General features: G+C 33.9%; 2 protein-coding genes across 2 annotated transcripts; both read left to right on the top strand.

Annotated features, from left to right (window-relative positions):
* The first annotated feature begins 3,251 nt into the window (after positions 1-3,251).
* LOC140840478 (benzoate carboxyl methyltransferase-like) lies at positions 3,252-6,142 on the top strand. Its single transcript, XM_073207663.1, has 4 exons — positions 3,252-3,373; positions 4,614-5,021; positions 5,151-5,408; positions 5,704-6,142. Exons 1-4 carry the CDS (start codon positions 3,299-3,301, stop codon positions 6,061-6,063), a joined length of 1,101 nt encoding a protein of 366 aa, XP_073063764.1. The 5' UTR covers positions 3,252-3,298; the 3' UTR covers positions 6,064-6,142.
* Positions 6,143-13,643: 7,501 nt separating this feature from the next.
* Positions 13,644-15,753, top strand: LOC140840477 (benzoate carboxyl methyltransferase-like). The gene is made up of 4 exons (XM_073207661.1): positions 13,644-13,744; positions 14,115-14,522; positions 14,650-14,907; positions 15,206-15,753. Exons 1-4 carry the CDS (start codon positions 13,670-13,672, stop codon positions 15,566-15,568), a joined length of 1,104 nt encoding a protein of 367 aa, XP_073063762.1. The 5' UTR covers positions 13,644-13,669; the 3' UTR covers positions 15,569-15,753.
* The last annotated feature ends 10,209 nt before the right edge of the window (positions 15,754-25,962 follow it).

Genomic DNA, 25,962 nt, shown 5'->3' with positions numbered 1-25,962 from the left:
AAGGCTGGGAAACTGAATCCCAGATACGTCGGACCATTTGTAATTCTTGAGAAAGTGGGAACGCTTGCTTATAGATTATCACTTCCACCCGACATGTCAAGAATTCACAGTGTATTCCACGTTTCGCAGCTGAGGAGATATATTTCCGATCCTAGTTATATTCTTGAAGCTGAACCACTGTTGGTTGAAGGCAATCTAAATGAACAGCTGAAATATGAAAAACTTCCGATTCGAATTGTGGATAACAAAGACCAAGTACTGAGGAGACGAACTATTCCATATTTCAAAGTACAATGGTTAAATCACATCGAAAGAGAAGCTACTTGGGAGTTGGAAGAAAAGATGCGAGAGCAATACCCTTATCACTTTGAAGATCGTGCATAGCCAAGTTTCGAGGACGAAACTTCTCATAAGGAGGGAGGGATGTGAGAACCTGAAATTCCAGCCGCTAGCAAATTTCAGCAGGAGCTAAAAATTCCAGCAGAAGCTAATATTTCAGAAGCTGGTATTTTTCCAGCAGATTGGAATCCAGCAGCAGACAACAGATAAAATCCAGCAGCAGACAACAGATAAAATCCAGCAGCAGCAGCAGCACGAATTCCAGCAGACAGTTACTAATTCAGACCATAACTTGTTACTGAAGAATTTAACACGAAATAAAGATTGTTAATGTCAGATTATGGCCCTTAATTGGGAGGCTAACAGTCAGAATTTCACCTATAAATATCACCCTCAAACCTTTGAATTAGTTTACAAAAATCTTGAGCTATTACTTGAAATTAGAGTTAAGAGAGTACATTTTCGAAACTGTAAAATCCAGAAGCAAGGCAAGCAGATTTCCAGGCTTCAACCGAAATTTTTTAAGCAAATTACTGTAAGTGAGCTTATGTATAAATATCTTGAAATCCCGTTTGATAATTCTGTTTTAAAATTCAGTTTCTGTATGATTTCTGATATATGATTTTGAAGCACTAAAACTCCCTAGTGAACTAATGGTAGGAATATATATTCTGAACATCTCTGAATTCTGATTCTGATTCTGGCCTCACCCCTTAGAGGAGAGAACATATAGGGGACTGATATCAGTTTAGCCATTAAATTAACTAACGTGTTCAGTGCTTACTAATTCTGATTTCTGTTTTGAAACCTGTAAATTCTGAATTCTGAGTTCTGTTATGAAGTATGAGTTTTCTGTATATTATTGTATTACTGTTTCTGTATTAAAATGATTTTCGAAAACTGCGAGTTATTCCCGCCCCTGCTTACTGAGTGACAATCATATCACTCACCCACCAAACCCATCTCAGGTAAGAGTACTGAAGAAATGTTAGAAGAAGAAGAGCATATCCAGTTCTGGGGCTGGTGAAGAAGACTGTTGATCTCAGTTTATTTATTTTTATTCCGCTGCATCTGTTAAGATACTGTAATATTTGGTTTTACAATTCCCCTGTAAAACATTAGTGATTCGAGTTGTATCAGACAAGGAATTATTTCGTATTATGAATAAAAGACTGGTTTCTGAAATTTTGTACTTCTGAGGCTTGTTGTTTTCGAATGTAAATTTGAGAGCAACGCCGGTGTCAACCAACCTCCGTCCTGGGACGTGACATATTAAGTCCATAGATGAGAGAGCATGACAACGATTTGTCTACGGTTGGACTCCGCAAAAAAGAGTAAATGAAGATGGTGACAGTCTGCCAAAACCAGAAAGTGAATGAACAACTGATGAAATCCAAGTTTCGAACCACAATTCAAAGGTTTTAAACACAATCTTCGTATTATCTGGATCTAAAGAACAGACGAAATATGATAAATTGATCATATTTGTGGATATTATTTTGAATACAATATCAGTTGAATACAATTTTATTCATTTTTGCAATAAAAAAAAATGAAAACCAACATAGATATTATTTTAAATACAATATATCGGTTGAATACAATTTTATTCATTTTTCCAATCAAATAAAAAAATTGAAAACCAACTATCAAATTGAAGAAAATATATTAAAAAAATCATTAACAAAAAACAAATAATAAAAGTCCCTGATTTTGTTGTTACGAAAATTTAAAGAAAAGAATAAAATAAAAAATGATCAAGATAAGAATTACTCTCTTTTTCCATTAACAAATGAAATAGCTAGATATGTACTTTGTACTAATAATAGATAATATCGAGGATGGGAATAGGTTTGGACCAATTTTTATCTTCGATATTTTTTCGATCTTTAATCAAGTATATTTTTTTTTAGACAAAAACTTATGTGAGACGGTCTCACGGATCGTATTTGTGAGAGAGATCTCTTATTTGAGTCATCCATAAAAAAATTATTACTTTTTTTATTCTAAGAGTATTATTTTTTATTGTGAGTATCAAGGGCGGAGTCAGAATTATTATTCAGTGTAGGCAATAATATACTACAATTAATAAAGCAAAAAAAAAAAACCGGTTAAACAAAAACCATAAAAAATGTGTTGTAAGATTAGAACACAAGCTACACAAAGCCAGAAACATCTGTTAGTTGATGGAAAACATCAAAAAAATAACAAAAAATATTGCGTACAAAACCAACAATCAAAACAAAATCTGATAGAAAATATAAATTTTACAAACGAAAAATATGCATAAATTCATTCTCGATTGCAAAAAAATAAAACAGTTGAATGATCGAATAATATTAAATGAAAAAAACGATCTTAAATTTCATAAAATTCTGGATTTTGTTGGGAATATAAAAAATGTGACATTTGTTAATATGAATTGGAATGATTATTAATCAAATCATATGAAGTATGGGGCTTATGTGGAAAAAATTGTATAGAATATTACATATTGTCAATCAGAATAGTACTATCAAGTAAAAAATCTAAAATTTGAGTCTATAAATTAAAGAAATATTTTTGTTGTTTTTTAAGTTAATTTGGGGAATTACACAATATTAGAATATCAAAACTTAAAATTTTTTATTTACAACTTATAATATATATATATATATATACTTAATTTTTTTCCTAAAAATTATAATATATATACATAGTTAGCTAAGGCCCAGTGTAGGCACCTTAGCTGGCTCCGTCCATAGTGAGTATGGGTAGGGTTGATCCGTCTCACAGATAAGATCCGTGAGACGGTCTCACATTAGACCCACTCAAAAACTAAAATAAGATTTTATAGACTCTAGACTACGAACTCTAGCAAGATTTGAAGAAACTGTGTCCCATGTTTTCATTCATTTACACCTATAAATTGATGCATTATCTCAGTATTTCTATCTCAAGTTGTCTGAGAAAAACTAAAATGGGGTTGAATAAAACTCTTCCTACGAATCCAGGCGATGGTAAAACTAGCTACGCGAACAACTCCAGCTTTCAGGTTCTTTTTTCTACTCTTCACGCAAACTAAATTCAGTGTTTAATTCTACAAGAAATTAATTTGAAGATTCTTTCAATATAATATATATATATACATGTGAGTGCGTGCCTCGTTCCACGCAAAATATGAAAACATGGAGAGAATCAATTCTTCGTATGGATGTTCCTTCAATTAGTTTAAGTCATCTCAAACCATGAGGAAAAAAATTATTATTCATGAACAAAAATTATTATTCATGTAAAGGGAAAATTGCATTTGTCTCTTTATATTTATTTTTTTGCGATTGTGGTTATCTATTACGTTGAATTTTAGTTTTAGTCGTGTATTCTTTCAAAGAATGCTACATGTTTTTTCGAGTAATTTGTATTTTTTCTATTTTTGGTCATATTAATAGTGAATTTACAATTTGGTCCCTATAACTTGTATGTTTTTTTTTTTCATTTTTTGTTATGTTACAGTGAATTTCTAATTTTGGTCTTATAATATGTAAGCTTTTTTTAAAAAAATTTATACCATATATGTTATTTCCATTTTTGGTCTTTTTTATCAATAAAAGCGTACTACAATAAGAAAAGTACAAAATATAAGGGGAAAAAATACTATTTAGATGATTGAAAATGAAAATTCATCATATCAAGACAAGTCGCAGTATAAAAATTACAAAATGACCAAAAGAAGTAAAAATAAAAGTACATGTCCAAATATTTAATTTGTTGTTTTTTGAATGTTTGACAATTTTAATAATTTTTCCGTATCGTGGTACTAAATATGTCGGTGCTACATCGGCCCCATTGTTAGCATCATATCAGCATTGTGTCAGAAAAAAAGACTAAAATAGAAAATAAAACAAAAATAAGAGACTAAAACTAAAATTTTTTAGTATATATAAATGACTTAAAATTGCAAAGATACAAATACAAATTATCAAAATTGCAATCTTCGTTATAATTATAGACATGTAAATTGATTATAGGCTTCGCACACGTGCTTCTAATTAAAACAGTGATTAGGCCAAGACCTCCACCGTTAGGGTGACAACAACAAAATTATAAGAGGCGAAATCTAAAATTACGTTGGACGTTTTCCGTATTTTCGTAGTTGAATGAATTTTTTTTATTCAAGCTATATATAAATATATATATATCTATATATATATATAAATATATATATATATATATATATATATATATATATATATATATATATATATATATATATATATATAAAATCAATGTTGCAGAATGTTGTGATATCAAAAACATGGGATCTTGTCGATGAAACCCTGAGAAATATGTGGGAGAAGGGCGGATTCTCCGATGACTGCTACAACATGGTTGACTTGGGATGTGCATCAGGGCCTAATTCACTTTCATTCGTAACTCATGTCATCCACGCTATTCAGGATTTGCGGAAAAATAGCAACGATTCACCAGAATTTCGGTTTTTCCTGAATGATCTTCCTGAAAATGACTTCAATAGTTTGTTCAAGTTGGTGGAGAATTTCAATGATGGAAAAGAAGTTGTTTGCCAATTATCAAGATCAGGATGTTTTGTGTATGGCTTGCCTGGGTCTTTCTACAGTAGGCTATTTCCAAGAAAGACTCTCCACTTTGCTTATTCTTCAAACAGTCTTCACTGGTTGTTGCAGGTTTTTCTTTTCTTTAAAAATATAATTTTATATATTTCCATAAATTTTGACGCTACTTAATTCATTGCTATAATAATGTTGATTAATTTATATTTTAAAGATAGTTGTGCCATTTCCGCAAAACTTCAGGTTCCTCGAGGATTGGAGAGCGAGAACAAAGAAAACATATACATTTCGATTACGAGTCCACCGGAGGTAATCGACGCATATGCCGAGCAATATAAAAGAGATTTCTCCACATTTCTTCGCATGAGAGGCGAGGAAATGGTGCCCGGTGGGCGTATGGTGCTGACATTTGTAGGAAGAAGGTTTGAAGACCCCACTTCTAAAGAACAGTCTAGACATTTAACCATGCTTGCACACACACTTCTTGAAATGGTTGTTCAGGTAGCCCTTCATTAACTAAAGTAGCAGACCCTATTTATGCGAGAAAAAATACTGAATTTATTGAAATTTATGTCATACTGAGATTTTACATAATAGCATGAAATTGAAAAGAAAATTTTCGGTACGTATTGGTATAAATATTATTAATATCATCATTTTCGGTATGATATACGTTGTTTTTTTTTAATACCGTACGGTATGGTATACCACCCCTATTAATATAGTCTTAAAATGTAGCCCCCGATTATTTCCAAAAAATAAATTTAAAATGCATTTAAAAGCACCATTGTTGTAGGGACTTCTCGAGAAAGATGACTTGTATTCTTTCAACGTTCCTATCTACATGCCATGCCAAGAGGAAGTCGATTACATAATCAACCACGAAGGGTCCTTCAAAATCGACAAAATCGCCACGTTTCCAGTTCGTTGGGATGCAAATAAACTTGTTGATGAGTTACCTTTCGATAAAAACAGAAGTGGAAAGCTAGTAGCCAATTGTATTCGGGCTTTCATGGAACCGATGCTCGTTAGCCACTTCGGAAAGTTAATGAATTGTGATGATCTCTTCAAAAGGTATGCAGAGAGAGTGGGCGAGCATTTATCAAAGGAGAGGTCGGAGTATATTATGTTGTCCATTTCTTTGACCATGAGATGATTGGAACCACCATCGATTTATGATAAAGCAAATCCATACACACGTGTGTATATATATGTACTAATAAAAAGCATGTGCGTTATACATAATCAACGACGAAGGGTCCTTCTAAATTATGTTTGCATGAAAAGCTTGAATTTATATGAAATTTTCGTATTATTGCATAACCATGTGTAGAATTCATGATTTAAAGTTTCAAAAACATGTTTTTATATGCTTCAAAGGGCTGCCATGATTAGGACATAATCAAGCCAAGTTTTTACCTGAGTTGGAGTCTTGGAACCACACCCTAAACACTACAGAGTTGAAGGGAACCTGCTGGTGCGAAAATCTGTTGCATGATCGCAAGGTTAAGGTTTCACGAGGGAAGGGTCGGTCAGGGTCTTGGCTTGGGCCAGGGCTCGGCCAGGGTCTGTAATGGGTCAGGGAGTGAGTCCTAGCTCACGGTAAGGGCTGGGGAAGGAGTCATAGCCATGCTAGGACTCCCACCCGAGAAACACGCAGCATGAGCGTTGGAGAGTACAGGTGTCCAGGAGTTGAGGGGCTCGGTTCGGGGGTCACGGTCTGGGTTAGAAGGATTCCCTAGGGTCCTAAGCAAGTGCACATGGGTTTGGTTCAAGGGTCGGGGCGTTGGCTAGAGCCACATGCACCAAAACTTAGAGTCCTAGCAAAGTTAATCTCTCGGCCAGCTTATGGGTGAGGGAGGGGTTCACGTATTTGGGTTTTGGGTTGGTTTCTTAGTGAACTTAGGGTCCAGTAGGGTACTCTAGGATGTTGGTCAAGCTTTGCATCAACATGGGTCGGGGGTAACTCGCGAAAATCGAAAGCTGGCTCGGGGTCGAAGTTTAGGTGTCAAGTTGTTAGAGTTTTAAACTAATTAAAAACTGGAAAACGGCTCACGGGGTCGAGTCGTGGTTCATAAAGGCTAAAATAATATAAAAAGACTAAATTACGAATTTAAGAATTTTATATTGAAGTTTGGTATTTTATGAGATTTAAACACCGTTATAACAATTAATTAAAGATAAATGAAAAAGTCTAATATTTAAGCTAAATAAAATTATGGAAAAATTCATGTAAGCTTAAATAATTATTTGGGACAGGTTAGAGTCAAGAAACCATGAAAAATGTCAAAAACGTAAATTGTCAAGTCCAGGGGTAAAACGGTCTTTTTACACCAAAAATTAGTAAATGTCATGGCAGTGCCCTAAACGCTATTTTATGATATTATGACTATTTTGAATGTTTATGAGATGTTAATGATTAAATTATGATTTTTAAATTTCCATTGGGTTTTTATAAATTAAGGAAGACATTTAAAAGACATGTTGCATGCTTGGTTTCAAAAACAAAATTATGTTATGCATGATTTTGTTTAGTGATGAGAATATAAACGTTGAAGGAAGTGAAGTAATTGTGAATAATTCGTTAATGTTGGAGATGTCGTGAGGGTGATGGTCCCAGTGGGAGCCCGACGATCGTATTTTCACCATTACGAATATGTGCTAACGGTTTTGTGGTAACGGTAAGAATGGGAATATCGTGAGGGAAATATCCCCCGAGGGAACCCATTTGTGGGAAAAGGCCCCAGAGGGAACCCCGACAATCGTATTTCTATTCGAATCATGATAGGCCAATGCTCAGTTGACCGGTGAGAGTGTTGTTGATGTCCATGCCGCCCAGTACTGTGGTTTCTTGTAGATGAATCCATCGATTTTTCATGTTCATGTCAGGAAAGCCACAATTTACGATCTGAATTCAACAGAAGGAAAAAGAAAAAATGTTTATGATCATGAAAATGTTTTATGTCATGTCATGTTGAGGAAAAAGGAAAAAGGTTAAGGTTTATGAAATGCATGTCATGAAAATGTTTATGCTTAAGTTTATGCATCATGAAAATATTTATGAAAATGGTTATGTTTGAAGTTGATGCATTTTCATGAAAACGATATTTTAAGTACAAGTATTTTTCACTGTTATATGTTGACTGTATTACGTATTATTTGTTACAAAGATTATAGTGTGTTGAGTCTTTAAACTCAGTAGGTGTGATGGATGTAGGTGAGGTTGAGGGAGGCCTTGACGAATGATTTGACTGGGCTGAAGGCGCGCACAACCCGAGGACCAGCGCTTCTACTTTTTCCGCATTTACGATTTATGACTCATGATTTATGTTAAGGATTTTAAGACTATTTATTTATGTTTTTTGAGAGGTTTAGTATGGCTATGCTTTTCAAACTTATTTCTTTTTAGGTTTGGTAAAACAGTTGACGATTTTATTTTATGACTATTGCACTTGATTTTCAAAATACTAGATGGTTGTTATTTTATTTTAATGGGTAAAATATTTTCATGTGGCAAGTATACATGGCCGAAAATTGAGTGTTTTAAAAAAAACATTTTAGTACTTTTTAAGCAATAAAAAGGGCAGACGTTTCAGTTGGTATCAGAGCAAAGGTCCTGTAAAGGATTGTGCCACCATCAGCACCGGAAAGATCAGTCGTCAAGCCTCAATTGTAAGTTTACATGCATTAAATGATTTTATGATGCTACCTGCATAATTATATGAATTATGTGTTCATGTCACATGTTTAATAGAATTATGATTATATATCTTTTATTTCCTTTAGAATTTTTATACGTGATATGATATGAAATAATAAATTATTTGATTTCAATGCATGGCTTCGTGGTGGAATTGGATTATGTTGATTTTTGGGTTTTAGTATTGACGTTCTATTTTTTGGGTTATAAGTTAATCGTGAATATTATGAATGTTTTATGGGACACGTAGATTTTCTAACAAAATATTTATGATTCATGGGTACTAGTCGAATTAATTTTTGGGAATTAGACGTAAGGAATAATGATTTAAGGATTTGCAACGACTTGATAATAAGAAAATGTATAAATTGGGATTTTAAGTTTTGATGAAAGGTAAGATTAATTATAAGAATTGATTTTGGGTTAATAAGTTTAAAATTTTTGAAATTATGTTATGGGAAACCAATAGAAGGAAATTAAGAATGCCAAGAACTTATAGGTTAATCGTAGGATTTTCGAAATTAAGGATCAATTAAGATAATTTTGAGGAAATTAAGAATTTATTTTGCAAATATTAAGGAATTTGGGGGCTAGTTTAGTAATAAGCGATAATTAAATTGTTTAAATAATAAGAATTTTGAGGATTTAGACTTTTAAGAATATTTGGAATCTTGGGATATCATGGTTTTAGTATTATAAGGAATCTGAATCAAGGGTTTTTCAGGATGAATCGATATTAGGCTTGAAAAATCTAAGCGTTAACGGATGCGTTTGGGATGTTAAGATTTAAATATGATAAGTCGACGAATATTTTGGGTATAAATTAAAGAAAATAATATACGATAAGTTTGGTTATCCAGCATTTAATATTGAGAATCGTAAGAAAAAGTGGAAATTCGAGGTTAGAATAGTAACAGCACAAGTCATTATGGACCTTTTTAAGAGTAATATGCAATTAAGGATGTAGAAGAAAATTTTAATTGGGATCAAGGAGATGAAAGGACATTCTAGAGCTTAATTTTTATCAGAGTAGCGCAGCGGAAGCGTGGATTTTTGGGATACTAGAACTAAGTCTGAACTTTGGGTTATTAAGGATAAGCGAATTTCGAGGACGAAATTTAATTTAAGAGGGGAAGATTGTAACGCCTCGAAAATTTTAAGGTCCACGCAAACCACGTGCATGCAATTATTAAATTCTTTTGTATTTGAATTAATTGTTCTATTTGCATTAACTATTTATGTGGTGTATATTGATATGTTTAAATTATTTTCATGATTGTATTAAAATTGTATTTTTAAGGAATATCCAAGTGACGATCGAAGAATGGGGACCGAGAGTTAAAAAATGTAAAATGTTTTTATTAAATAATTATTTTTAATTATTTAAAAATATGGTTGATGCTTTTTAATATTTTTAAACATAAGGGGTTTTAAGGTGATTTTATACGCCGGGACGTAAATTTTATCGGTGTTGAGTTTTCAACTAAAATACGACCTTTTTAGCAACCGGCTAATAAATTCACAAATTTATTCAAACAAAAACTTTGTTTATATTTTATTTATATCCTAATTAAACTAATGGGCTTAATTAGAAGGCTTAATAGTCCTAAGACTTAATTAGTTGAATTATGTAGTATATAATATGTTAAAAACCCTACACCTAGCATCTCAAAATTGGCCACCCACTTTGCAATTCTGAAAACACTCTCTCATACACACATGACACACTTTCATAGCACAATCAAGAGATTTTCGAAGAGGTGCTAAGAGAACAAGCCAAAGGGTCCTCTCCGTTCTTCGTCGTCAACGGATATTCGAGCGTATTTAACGCAACGGCACGCCTTGATCTTCCTTTTCTCATCCATCATTCATAATATTGTTTAAATTATGTTTGCATGAAAAGCTTGAAGTTCATATGAAATTTTCGTATTATTTCATAACCATGTGTAGAATTCATGATTTAAAGTTTCAAAAACATGTTTTTATATTCTTAAAAGGGCTGCCATGATTAGGACATGATCAAGCCAAGTTTTTACATGAGTTAGAGTCTTGGAACCACACCCTAAACACTACAAAGTTGAAGGGAACCTGCTGGTGCGAAAATCTGTTGCATGATCGCAAGGTTAAGGTTACACGAGGGAGGGGTCGGTCAGGGTCTTGGCTTGGCCAGGGTCTGTCATGGGTCAGGAAGAGAGTCCTAGCCAAGCTATGACTCACGGTATGGGCTGGGGAAGGAGTCCTAGCCATGCTAGGACTCCCACCCGAGAAACACGCAGCATGAGCGTGGGAGAGTGCAGGTGTCCAGGAGTTGAGGGGCTCGGTTCGGGGGTCACGGGCTCGGTTAGAAGGAGTCCCTAGGGTCCTAAGCAAGTGCACATGGGTTTGGTTCAAGGGTCGGGGCGTTGGCTAGAGCCACATGCACCAAGAGTCCTAGCAAAGTTAATCTCTCGGCCAGCTTATGGGTGAGGGAGGGGTTCACGTATTTGAGTTTTGGGTTGGTTTCTTAGCGAACTTAGGGTCCAGTAGGGTACTCTAGGATGTTGGTCAAGTTTTGGATCAACATGGTTCTGGGGTAACTCGCGAAAATCGAAAGTTGGCTCGTGGTCGAAGTTTAGGTGTCAAGTTAGAGTTTTAAACTAATTAAAAATTGGAAAACAGCTCACGGGAGGTCGAGTCGTGGTCCATAAGAGCTAAAATAATATAAAAAGACTAAATTATGAATTTAATAATTTTATATTAAAGTTTGGGATTGTACGAGATTTAAACACCGTCAAAGCAATTAATTAAAGATAAATGCAAAAGTCTAATATTTAAGCTAAATAAAATTATGGAAGAATTCATGTAAGCTTAAATAATTATTTGGGACATGTTAGAGTCAAGAAATCATGAAAAATGTCAAAAACGTAAATTGTCAAGTCCAGGGGTAAAACGGTCTTTTTACACCAAAAATTAGTAAATGTCATGGCAGTGCTCTAAACGCTATTTTTATGATATTATGACTATTTTTGAATGTTTATGAGATGTTCATGATTAAATTATGATCTTTAAATTTCCATGGGGTTTTTATAAATTAAGGAAGACATTTAAAAGACATGTTGCATGCTTGGTTTCAAAAACAAAGATGTTATTTTATGCATGATTTTTTTTAGTGATGAGAATGTAAACATTGAAGGAAGCGAAGTAATTGTGACTAATTCGTTAATGTTGGAGATGTCGTGAGGGTGATGGTCCCAGTGGGAGCTCGACCATCGTATTTTCACCATTACGAATATGTGGTAACGGTTTTGTGTTAACGGTAAGAATGAGAATATTCTGAGGGGAAAAAGCCCCCGAGGGAACCCGTTTGTGGGAAAGGCCCCAGAGAGAACTCCGACGATCGTATTTTGATTCGAATCATGATAGGCCAAGGCTCAGTTGACCGGTGAGAGTGTTGCTGATGTCCCCGCCGCCCAGTACTGTGGTTTCTTGTATATGGATCCATCGATTTTTCATGTTAATGTCATGTCAGGAAAGTCACAATTTACGATCTGAATTCAACAGAAGGAAAAAGAAAAAATGTTTATGATCATGAAAATGTTTTATGTCATGTCATGTTGAGGAAAAGAGAACAAGGTTAAGGTTTATGAAATACATGTCATGAAAATGTTTATGCTTAAATTTATGCATCGTGAAAATATTTATGAAAATGGTCATGTTTGAAGTTTATGCATTTTCATAAAAACGATATTTTAAGTACAAGAATTTAAAAAAAAAATTCTAGTATTTTTTAAGCAATAAAAAGGGCAGACGTTTCACAATCTTTCCATTGACCATTTTCACAGATTCTTCTTGTCAAGTCACTCTCAAATGTACTGGGCAGCTTGACCCGCGAGTAGTCCATCCTTCTGACCCAAACACTACTCATGGATCGGCTCCAGGGCCCGGGCCATCCCGGGTATTACCCATGACCTGGGACATCCAATGTATCAATTTTGATTAAATCATATCGCTCAATTTATTTTTATATTTCGTGATTGTTAATTCTTTAACAGATTTTTTTTCTGTTATATCTTTTTAGGATTTATTGAAATCCTCGAACTGAAATCACCTTTTTTTTGTATGATCCGAATTTTAAAAATTATAAAATTTATTATTTAAAAAATATAAAATAAATTATTTACTTTTTTAGAAAGAAAAAAAAATCGATATCAAGACTGTAGTGCTCTGGATTTTTAATCTTGTAAAATAATTTATTTATAATTTAAGATATTTAAAGTATTTTGCATTTTGGCAAGCAATTAGGGTGTAGGAATTCAAAACTAAACTTTAGTGATGTTATTAGATATTTTAATGAAATTTTTTGTAATTCACTAAAAAAACTATATTTTCTGTTTTTCTTTGACTCGGCTGTAACCGAAAATCTCGTGAACCAATTCGATTCGTTTACATCTCATTGCACCTGAGACGTGGTAGTCGGCCAGCCTAAGTGGCTTTAGGGAGGTGTAGTTTGGGGAAATAAATTGGGTAAAAGTGATTGTATCTGTCATCAACGCAAACGTCACGTCAGTCAATAAATGTTGTTGATTTGCAGCCACTCTACGCAAAGTAGGCATGGAGATTTGCAGCCACTCACGCAACGGTTGAAAACAATTTTATTCATTTTTGCAATCAAATAAAAAAAATTGAAAACCAACTATCAAATTGAAGAAAATATATTAAAAAAATCATTAACAAAAAACAAATAATAAAAGTCCCTGATTTTGTTGTTACGAAAATTTAAAGAAAAGAATAAAATAAAAAATGATCAAGATAAGAATTACTCTCTTTTTCCATTAACAAATGAAATAGCTAGATATGTACTTTGTACTAATAATAGATAATATCGAGGATGGGATTAGGTTTGGACCAATTTTTATCTTCGATATTTTTTCGATCTTTAATCAAGTATATTTTTTTTATAGACTCTAGACTACGAACTCTAGCAAGATTTGAAGAAACTGTGTCCATGTTTTCATTCATTTACACCTATAAATTGATGCATTATCTCAGTATTTATGTCTCAAGTTGTCTGAGAAAAACTAAAATGGGGTTGAATAAAACTCTTCCTACGAATCCAGGCGATGGTAAAACTAGCTACGCGAACAACTCCAGCTTTCAGGTTCTTTTTTCTACTCTTCACGCAAACTAAATTCAGTGTTTAATTCTACAAGAAATTAATTTGAAGATTCTTTCAATATAATATATATATACATGTGAGTGCGTGCCTCGTTCCACGCAAAATATGAAAATTAGGAGTTCCTTTAATTAGTTTAAGTCATCTCAACCCATGAGGAAAAAAATTATTATTCATGAACAAAGGGAAAATTGCAATCTTCATGTCTCTATATATTTATTTCTTTGCGATGGTGGTTATCTATTATGTTGAATTTTAGTTTTAGTCGTGTATTTTTTCAAGGGAATGCTATATTTGATAATCCATAGTATATATATATACATATATATATATATATATATAATCAATGTTGCAGAATGTTGTGATATCAAAAACATGGGATCTTGTCGATGAAACCCTGAGAAATATGTGGGAGAAGGGCGGATTATCTGATTACTGCTACAACATGGTTGACTTGGGATGTGCATCAGGGCCTAATTCACTTTCATTCGTAACTCATGTCATCCACGCTATTCAGGATTTGCGGAAAAATAGCAACGATTCACCAGAATTTCGGTTTTTTATGAATGATCTTCCTGAAAATGACTTCAATAGTTTGTTCAAGTTGGTGGAGAATTTCAATGATGGAAAAGAAGTTGTTTGCCAATTATCAAGATCAGGATGTTTTGTGTATGGCTTGCCTGGGTCTTTCTACAGTAGGCTATTTCCAAGAAAGACTCTCCACTTTGCTTATTCTTCAAACAGTCTTCACTGGTTGTCGCAGGTTTTTCTTTTCTTTAGAAATATTATTTTATATATTTCCATAAATTTTGACGCTACTATTCATTGCTCTAATAATATTAATTAATTTATATTTTAAAGATAGTTGTGCCATTTCCGCAAAACTTCAGGTTCCTCGAGGATTGGAGAGCAAGAACAAAGAAAACATATACATTTCGATTACGAGTCCACCGGAGGTAATCGACGCATATGCCGAGCAATATAAAAGAGATTTGTCCACATTTCTTCGAATGAGAGGCGAGGAAATGGTGCCCGGTGGGCGTATGGTGCTGACAATTATAGGAAGAAGGTTCGAAGACCCCACTTCTAAAGAAGTGTCTAGACAGTTAACCATGCTTGCACACACACTTCTTGAAATGGTTGTTCAGGTAGTCCTTCATTGACTAAAGTAGCATACCGACCGTAAAATACCGAATTTATTGAAATTTATGTTATACCACGATTTTTGGTACGTAACAGCATGAAATTGAAAAGAAAATTTTCGGTAGGTATTGGTATAAATATTATTAATATCATCATTTTCGGTATGGTATTATACGCTATGTATTTTTTGATAACGTACGGTATGGTATACCAGCCCTATCTATTAATATAGTCTTAAAATGTAACCCCCAATTATTTCCTAAAAATAAATCTAAAATGCATTTAAAAGCACCATTGTTGTAGGGACTTCTCGAGAAAGATGACTTGTATTCTTTCAACGTTCCTGTCTACATGCCATGCCAAGAGGAAGTCGATTACATAATCAACGACGAAGGGTCCTTCAAAATCGACAAAATCGTCACCTTTCCAGTTCGTTGGGATGCAAATAAACTTGTAGATGAGTTACCTTTCGATAAAAACAGAAGCGGAAAGCTAGTAGCCAATTGTATTCGAGCTTTCATGGAACCGTTGCTCGTTAGCCACTTCGGAAAGTTAATGAATTGTGATGATCTCTTCAGAAGGTATGCAGAGAGAGTGGGCGAGCATTTATCAAAGGAGAGGTCGGAGGCATCATATGTTGTCCATTTCTTTGACTATGAGATATGATTGGAACCACCATCGATTTATAATAAAGCAAATCCAAACACACATACTTACACATGTGTATGTATATATATAATAATAAAAAGCAAGGGTTTTATACGTGAGAGCAGTTTGTATCCTACCACAATTAGTTGTCTCAGATATTGACACCTCATGACTGTTAAAAAATTTTTGTGAGCTCACATAATTTAATTATTGTACATGAAACAAGCTATTTAATAAAAAACTCAATAAGTTGATCTAATTAATTATGGGTTTCAAACTGTTAAATAAATTGATATGGTCCAACTTATGTGTAGAAACACAGCCCAATTATGTTTTCAATGATGAGTCGAATACTGCTAAGGTTTTGGTCCCCGATGCACAGACAATAATATATAATATATAAGACGCACATATTCTAGATCTCTCTCCTTCTCCCATCTAAGGCAAAAATAAGATGGTCCTTTCTTGTTTCCTTGGAAGATTCATAACCTCGACATTAGATCAATCAATGGATTCTGGTAAGTGTTTACTGTTATTTATATTTTTTGATAATTCGACATTAATTCCTAATGTGTCTTGATATATGAAATTAATCATATGATTTGGAGATTTAATTTTATTAAATCTCCAACAAGTTTTATTAGTGTGACGTTTAGTTGAATTATGAGGAATTTGTTTATTGTTGAATATTATCAAATCTGAGGCGATTTCTAGTCTATTATTTTTTTAGGATTCAGATCTCATTTTTTTTAAAAAAAATTCTGAATTTTTTATCTGAATAAATCACGCTTTCAGGATCTAGTTTTTCGGAGTGTATATCCAAAATTTAAACTTATTTTCAAAAACATAAACAAAAAAAAAATTCAAAATCCCTAAAATTGAATTACTCACACCTTGGCTTTGAAATTGAACGCCATAAGGTATCCAAATGCGGAAATTGAAGGTTTAGGCTGATCCACCACCTCGGGATGACCACCCACCACTGTTGGATGCCTGAAATCGGAAATTGCTATGAAGTTGAGCGATTTCCGTCGGTTTTTTGAAGATTTGATCAATTTCTGACTGATTGTTGGTCGGAGATGGTAGGGTGGTGGTCGGTAGTAGTAAGGCGACCCTACGTCATGATCGCCACCTACTGGTTTGGCCGGAAAAGGTGGCGGCGGCGTTTGTACGATTAGGGTTAGGGTTTTTTTTTTGAATTTGTGGGTTAATTTTATGCCTTATTTGGTTGTCCAACTTAGAACCAAATTTTGAAATCAGAATTTTGACCTTTTATTAAATTTTCACTCCCGCAATTCTGATTTGTGAAATTAAATTCTACCATTTCAAAATTTAATTGCATAAAATAAAATTAATATGGAATTATTTATTATTTTATCGTCTTTTTTTATTTCGATAAAATATTTGGGGATGAATAATTATAAGGTGCAAATGTTTTATTTATTGGATATCCAATCTCTATATTTTTTGTTTGGTCCAATTAAAGTAAATTAAATTTTCTTATGAAAATTTTAAGTTAAATTAATATCTTATATCTCAAATTTGGTTAAATTTAAATTTCAAGTGAATAAAGTGGTTTTTGATATATGTAGATATTATTAAAGTTCAAAATAAATTCTGTTTCAATTTATGCGAAAAATAGCCGGCTCAAAGGAAGACTATTTTTTGGCCAAATGGCAAACATAATAGATGATTTTAAAGTGCTATCTAAATTTACGCGGAAAATAATAAGCTCAAAGGAAGATTATTTTCTGGTCAGATTTTGTGTGCAATATATCTTCTTCAAGTGCATTTATATATATGCGAAAAATATTCAGCTCAAAAAAATGTTAGTTTTTGGCCATATTGCAGACTTAATAAGTGATAAAAAATGTGTTTATATCGATGCAGAAAATAATAGGCCCAAATGAAGGTTATTTTTTTGTCAGATTATAAACACATAATTATGTGGTCTTAAAGATTGTCAAAAAATATGCAAAAATTAATCAACCCAAAGGAAGATTATTTTCTTGTCAGATTGTAAACGCGTTATATGATATTAAATTTTATAAAATTTATACGAAAAATGATCGGTCCAAAAGAAGGTCATTTTCTGGATAGTACTAAATATGAGATAATTTTGGATTTATCCACGCATGCAATTTTCGGTCCAAAGAAAGACATTATTGGTCGGATTTATTATCAATATTTAATAACCATGATATTTGCGTGTATTATTTTCAAATTGTTATTTTTGTTCAAATACTAAATATTCATGTTATGCTAGGACTTTTTTATGGGTCCACCATCTGCATGCATATATTTTTGTGATTTAATTTAAATATATGCATGGACTATAATTTATTGTGAGTTTTTTGTTCTATTTTCTTATAGCATTTCTATATCTGTCAATCTAAACAAAATTACAGTACTTAATGGCTCAAACTTCAAGAAATGAAAAGAGTATGTTATGATAGTGCTCGGCTGCATGGATGTAGACTAAGTGCTAAGAGAAAATCGCCCGCACCTTTGACTAGTTCAAGAACTACTGATCTAAAGGGATCTTTGTAACTGCCTACGCAATTTAATGAATCCAAAATAAGTTATAATACCCAGAAGGAAAAGTGGACTTTGAATGAACGCAGTGCGTTCAAGAGGAGGAGAGATTGAAATAACATGTGATTGAAAGTGCTCACTTGACATCTAATTATCAAGGTAATTGTATCAATAAGAATAGGAAATGGATCAATAATGAAAGAAACTCCGGGACTTCAGAGAATATAGAACAACTGAAACAAAATAAATTGATCACTTGTTTCTTTTACAAAATGACTGATGGGCATGTGAAGAAAGATTGTCCCAAATATGCCAATTGGCGAGCAAAAAAAGTGTTGCCTAAGAAGCCGGTTGTCAATTGATGGTGAAAGATACATCTTATGGAAAATTTCAATAAGACTTTAGTGTTTTTAAAAGCTTTATTTAAGAACTGATTTTTTTTTATTTTCTAGTTTTTGAATTCCGAAAACACTTTTGTTGCACAGTTTGTTGGACAAAATTTGATTTTAGTTTTATGTTTGGATAAATCAAGTTTTTCTTTTATCCACGTTGCAATGGAACTTTTCAATTTTTCGAAATTCAAATATGTTCGGTATGAGTTCCTTGATTGACAAGCTTGATAAATTGAACATCAATATTTTAAATGACATCAATAGTATGCATGCATGGAATTATGAAATTAAATGCAAATTAATTTATATGTTTATCTTAGTGAGAGTGAGTAAATTGGAAAGTCAACATTGTAAAGAATATATTGATGTCTATGTCCACATATTTGGTGGTATAAAATTTATCAGGTGGTAATCTCATTCGGATTTATAGATAACACAGTTTGGTTATTGTGTACATTTTTGGAATGTTGAGCATATATTTAAGAAACCTGAAATTAGATTATTAATTGGGTTATGCGGCATATAAAGTGAACTAAGGATTTTATGCTCAAATATCGGAAATCTAACATTTGGAAATAGTTAGATATTTGGATTCCGAATAAAGTTGCAGATTTTTTACAACCGACAATAATCATTGGTCTAAGAAACCATTGAGGATCAATTGTAATAATAAAGCCGCTATATTATAATTAAAGAACAACTGAAGCTTGTCAAAATCAAAGTATATTGACATGGAGTTTCTAGTTGGAAGGAAATAATTTAGAGTAGTTATGTGTCAATTGAGCGTGTTATTGCAAATTCTGTAATTGCAGATGTGTTTGTCATGGGTTGGCTACCCAAGATGTTTTTAGGGATGTCACACACATTGGCCTTGTCCATATAGATGATATGCTTGTACAGTAGGAATTTGTATTCGGTTTGAGCATTGGCTCATTTGACATAATTTAAGTTTCTGTACAGTCTAAAGTTTATTTGAACTACTCTGGAATAAAGTAATGACTTTCATTGCGGTTTAGCATTTGCTTGAAAATCTATTATTGGATTTTTCGAGTCAGTAAGAGGACCAGTTGAAAATGCAGGTTTTATTCTTGTATCACATTTATGTATTTTCATGCTACACATTGATACTTGATTTATGTTATTGATTATGCTAATATTGTTATCATTGGTACGTCTAGTGATTATAAATGTAGTGATTACTGCTTTGGTTCAATATTGCTATAATTGAAAAACCAGATTGTTTAAGAAATATATTCGTTTAGATAACAAGAGCTCAATCCAGTTTTGCATATACAATATCCGGATAACTTATGTGGCCTAAATGGGAGATTGTTGGAATTATTTTAGAGGTTTTAATTAATTGTACATGGACAAGCTATCTAATAAAAGACTCAATAAGATAATCTAAGTAATTATGAGTTTCCAAAGCATTAAATAAATTGATATGGTTCATCTTATGTATAGAAACCAGCCCAATTATGTCTTCACTGATGGGTCGAAAACTGCTAAGGTTATGGTCCTAGAGGCACATACAATATAACACAGAATATATACGACAAACATATTCTAGATCTCTCTCTTTGTTAGGATCGAGAAAGAGTTTAGGGGGGGGTGAATGAACTATTTCAAATTTTCTCGTGTAAGAGTGTGATTACAACAGTTTTTAGGCGGTTGAAAACGTCTTCTCAAATGGTTGAGAATGTGAACCACTATTAAGTGCGGAAAACGGTTCACAATCTTCAATGCAACTTAAAACACAATATCAGGCTAAAACAATGAATAGAGACTAGACAGATAAATGATTGCGGAAAGTAAAGTGACACAGGTTTGTTATGGATGTTCGGAGAATGAATACTCCTATGTCACCCCTTCTTCCTCCTTAGGAAGGATTCCACTAAAAGACTTTGGCGTTACAAACTTCTTGCAACAGCCCGCTGCAATCAAGACTTATCACACTGCCTGTTTTGGAATTCTTAGTGATCACTTTACACTTCTGGGTATTTAAGAACACTTAGTTCACCAGATATCAAAGCTGAATCAAATAACCAAAGGGTTAATGATATGAATCTAGCCGGGCATGACGTGCTAATGGTTGGAAAGAAATTCAAAGAGGCACTACAAGGAGTGATGATCAAGGAAGAAGGGCTCGTGATGCATGGGAGTAGGTTTGGCGGCCAGAGAAACATTCTTCAAGCATCTTTTTGAACGACTGAGGCTACACAGACGTTTACACGGGGTCTGTGTCCCTTACATTCGAGCATGAGAAATCCAGAGCCTACACGGACCCGAGCACAGACCTGTACATGGGGTCCATGTCCACTACTTTCGAGACGTGAAAATTACTAGGCCTACACGGACCCCCTTCCGGACCTGTACACGGGGTCCGTGTCCTTTACGACTTGGAGAGAAGATTTTTCCTAAATTAGAGTTTTAATTATTTTGGCAAGTAGATTTGATATCCTTTTGATTTTGTATCAATATATGCACGAATTTTATTGATGAAAATGACATTAAGAATTATTCATTGATTTTAATCATATTGGTGAGTTTTTCTCTCAATTTCAAAGGTTGGCTTTGTATACACCTTTGTGTGTTTCTGAAATCAAACTTATCAAAGTTTAATACTTTGTGGCTTTTGTCGATTGTTTTTCACTCGGATTTTCAAAGACGAGTTCTTTGAAGGTTCGCTTGAATTTCAATTGTTTATCTTTGTTAATATTTATTGCTAAATTCGTTGTAATTTAGAGGTGAATATTACACCCTTACTTGTGTCAAAAAGATCGAGACAACACAACCGTTTCTTTGTTTCATCTAATCGAGGGCGTGACTCCTTTTTTGAGTGCGTTTGCTTTTCATGGTCGAAGGATAGCATCATTTGGTATCAGAGCTTTTGGGTTCCCTTTGATTCAAGTAAGCTTGTCATTTTTATTTTCAGATCTGTATTTATCCTTATTTGTTATCAGATCTAGTTTATCCGTTTGTTCTTCGTCTTTCGTGAATCTTGCGATTCTCGAAAATTCTGATTTTTTTTCTTTTTTTTTTGAGTTTTCACAGCCATCATCTTGTGCAATTCCAAAAAAAAAAGTACCAAAATTCTGAACTTTTGCCGTATATTGGTTTTGGTATTTTGTTCTATTCTCGTGGGAGCCATATTCAAGTCTCTCACAATCAAAAAAAATCATTGTGCTATTATCTAGCATTTTATCTTGTTCCTTTTTGTGAGCCATATTCAAGTGTTTCTCACAATCAAAAAAAATATATATCATTGTGCTATTATCTAGCATTTTATCTTGTTCCTTTTTGTGAGTCATATTCAAGTGACTCTCACAATAAAAAAAAAATTCAAATTTCTTGTTCTACGCAGTCCGTGTAAGTCAGTTTGCAAGTGTCGTGAAGTTTGAACTTGTGAGTTTGATGCGCACAAACGACAAAGCCTGAAAGTGTACCCTACGAGAGAACTCTCAAAAATCGAGTGAAATACTTGAGTGTCAGCGTTTATTTCTTGCAGTGACGTGAGGTATTTGTAGTGAGGACAAAAAAAGGAGAGAGAAAAAAGAGTTGAGTGAATATTCATTGGAGTGACCAGTGAGGATTTGTGGTGAGGAGCTTTATTCTTTATTGTTTTATACTAACCTTTTCTTGCAGGTATAATGATTGACGAACGTCAATTTCAAACAATGTTAGGAGGGTTGGATAGAATATGAGAGAAGGAGTTTAAGCCTCTACGTGAAAAGTATAGGCGGTGTGAAGGTGAGGAGATGTATGATATGCATGTTGATGAGAATAGGCGAGGTAGTAGATTTGGGGGGAATAGAGTGTTGCATGTGGATCGTTATGATGATAGGCGAAGTGATGATATGAAAAGGGTGATGAGGAAGCAATTTGTTCCAAATCACAATGATGGGGGAGGTGGTAGGAGAGATGAACATGGCTTGTATGATAATTTTTTGGCATCCACCTGGCGGCCCAACAGAAACGGCAAATTCATGGGAAGGTCAATGGTTGAGTCGAGGCATGAAGCTACAAGGCATGAACATCGAGGTACATCTAAAACTTCTATTCCTCATACTGTTGATATAATATGTTGTTGGTGTTTAGCCGTTGGACATGATATCAGCCAATGTCCACGTGAGGAGGTGACCGTAGTATAATCACCAGTGGAGCCTAAATCTCAAATGGAGATTGATGTTGCGGTTGAGCTTGAGTCTCAAGTTGAAGTTGAGGTTGTTTTTGAACCTCAATCTAAAGTTCAGGTTGAGGAGAGTGAGTTACATGTTGTTGAACGATATACAGCGGAGAATGAATCATTAGGTGGGGAAGAAATGCTTAATTTGTCTATTTTGGAGGAAGAGAGTAGGCAAGGAGAAACTATCGTACATAAATTTCTTGATGAACTAAATGTTTCATTGGTTCAATTGAATCGAAATGTCCTTGAGGATCAATTGAAATTTATTCGTGAATTGAGTGAAAAGAAATGTGAAATGGTCGAAAGAAATAGTGAACAAAAGAGTGAGATGGCCATAGAAAAGAAAAAAGAGAAAAAAGAAAAATAAAAAGAGGCCAAAGAAGAAGAAAATAAAAATAAATTAAAGGCCCAAAAGAGTGAAAAGAGTGAGGTGGAGAGTTGCTTATTCTTGCATAAACCATATCAAGTACCTAGGTACAAAGTGGTTTATTCTCATTGTGATGATATAGGCGGTTCAATCCCGAGCCTTGTTACTTCTTCTTTGCAGGAATTTGATGAAGTCGTGATGAGGAGGCAAGACAGTGTTATTAGTGTGAGAATGCAATGGGATGATCCATATGAATTTGGAACTAATAAAGGTGATGCAAGGTTAGTTGCCAACGCAACAACCATGAGGTATGACTTTCGTCCTTATCTTAATTCATTGTTGTGTTGTATTCAAGAATTCGGAGTGAGTGTCAAAAATGTGATGTCCAAAGGGTCTAACTCTGAAATAGTGCTTTCGTCGATGAGTAATGGAGGTGAGAGTGGTGTGACATTGATTGAGTTAAGTTCAAATGTTACTGATTTTGATTTCTCAAAAGCTTTCAAATTGATAAAACTTAGTCATGGCCATGAATTGTATGCATTATGCTTAAATCGTCATGAGGTGTTAAATGATTACATGGATAGTACATTTAGTGTGTTCTATTTGCATGATTTATATTTTTGTGGGCATGGTATTGAGAGATGGATGGTTGGGTATCATAATTATTTCATTCATGATGAATATATGTTTAAAGAGATTAAATTTGGCATTCTATATTTATTGCATGAGTTACGTGCTAGTGGAGCATATTGTTGCTATTTTATCATCGACATAATCCATGATTATATGTGTTGGTTGCATATGAAGAGGTATGTCCATGTAAATCTGGAGAAGTCATCAATTACGACAAGAGTATATTTCCTCCCCACCTAAGCTCATCACCGGTATTGATCCGAACAAGTCCATATGAATGAGTTCCAGGCATCTAGTTGATGAGTTTCTTCCTCTATTTTTGAATGTTGAACGGACATGTTTTCCTAATTGTTATGCATTGCAAACTCTATCTTTGGCAAAATCAATGTTAGGCAAGCCAGATACAAGATTAAGTTTACTGATAGTAGCAATGGATTTAAAAGTGAGATGATTAAGACGCTTATGCCAAAGCCAATTTTTATTTCCATTTAAAGCAACAACACAAGTAGGTATGCTAAGACAATCATCATTCCATTTGACTTTTTATGTATTTTGCTCTCTATGTCCAGTTATCATGATATTACCAGCTGTGGTTCTCACACTGCATAAGAGTTTTTGAAATTCTACGATGTAACCACTGTCACATAGTTGGCTTATACTTATCAGGTTAAGATTTTCTACTAGAAGTACATATCTAATGATAATTTTGCTGTGGATAATCTTACCTTTACCCACAGCTTTACCTTTAGAATTGTCGTCGAAGGTAATTGTTGAACCTTTGCAGTTAACTACTTCTGATAAGAGATCTTTGTTTCTAGTCATGTGTCTAGAGCATCCACTATCCAAGAACCAGATGGATTCTTCCAGGTTCCTTTTCTTTGACACCTGACATTATTGAAAATAGAAATTGGTACCCTTTTCTATTTGGGTCCTGAGTTTATCAGTCCTTTAGGGATCCACACTTGAATTATCCTGAAGGATTTTTCATTATGTGTCCTAAAATAGTTGTTGTTGTGTGCATAATCAAGTGATGTATGCAGTGCTTGTGCAATATGCTGTTTCAACCGTTTGCCATTGTCAATCAATCGATACCTCTTTTGAACAGGTCGACTGTTGTGGTAATGGTTAGGTCTAGTTTTTGAATGATTTCCAGTTGACCTTGGCTTTCTGCTGGCCCAATTTGAACCGTTGTGAGCGGTTGTAATAGGCATGCGTCTGAGCCATTATCTGTTGGTTTTAGCATTCTCAATTTCGACGTATCTTAAGCCACATCACCTTCTGTTATTTTCAAGATTTGCATTTTGAGTGCCTTGATCTTCAATCTTATAATGTTCATATGTCGTGCTAGATCTGAAAAATTTAATTGTTTTAAACTGTCTTTCTCTAGTAGCGGTTGAGTTGATACTCCGGAAGTACTGGATTCATTATTGCTATAACCTATTCCGATTTTGTCTCCGGCTGGTTTCTGCATTTCATGCATCTTATTAAGAGAAACAGAGGACTTGTTCCAAGTGTTGGCTGTATCAATCAACCGTTTGTTTTCTTTCAAAGTAGCATGGAACAATCTTCGCAGATCATCGTTCTCAGCCGTTAGCAGACTTAACTTCACTCTCAAACCGTTAACCTCTTTTTACTGCGAACTGCTAGAGAAAGTTAACTTGTTTTCCAAGTTTTTTTTTCTGTTGTGGCTTCATTGAACTGCTGTGATAGCCTCTTAAACTCATATACCATGTCGTGAAGTGTGGTGACAAGATAAAGTCAAATTGGTACTTCATCAGTAGATTCTTGATCTTCTTTTGCCCTAAGACACTCTACTTTCTCATCTTCACTTTCACTTGAAGATTCTTCAGGATTTTTCTGATAACGAATCGGCCCATTTGCCTTTATCTTCTTCTGCAACTAGGACTCGCTGATTTTTTTTTTATGTATCTTTTGTTGTCTTTAAACCGTCTTCTGTCACTTGATTTTTTTTCATCTTTCTTTGGCCTGTTGTATTCTGCAATAAGGTGTCCTTTCTTTCCACAGTTAAAACAAGCTTGACCATCATCAGTATGGTCCTTGTTGAAGTGAGGTTTATTCATCTGTGATTGATTTTTACGCATGAATTTACTGAATTTTTTAACGAATAAAGACATGGTTTCATTGCTTAATTGCTCGGTCGATTTCTTACTTGAGGACTCTTCGACCGGAAGAGTCACTATAGTAGCTGGCAGTGCCTTCGTCTGTTGAGAGGTGGATGGATCTTCTTCAGTTCGTATACCAAGTTCGAACTCATATGCTTTAAGGTCAGCAAAGAGAT

This window comes from Primulina eburnea, chromosome 9 (genome assembly GCF_022965805.1).
Source record: "Primulina eburnea isolate SZY01 chromosome 9, ASM2296580v1, whole genome shotgun sequence".
Taxonomy (NCBI): domain Eukaryota; kingdom Viridiplantae; phylum Streptophyta; class Magnoliopsida; order Lamiales; family Gesneriaceae; genus Primulina; species Primulina eburnea.
This window is presented reverse-complemented; position numbering and strand designations above follow the sequence as displayed.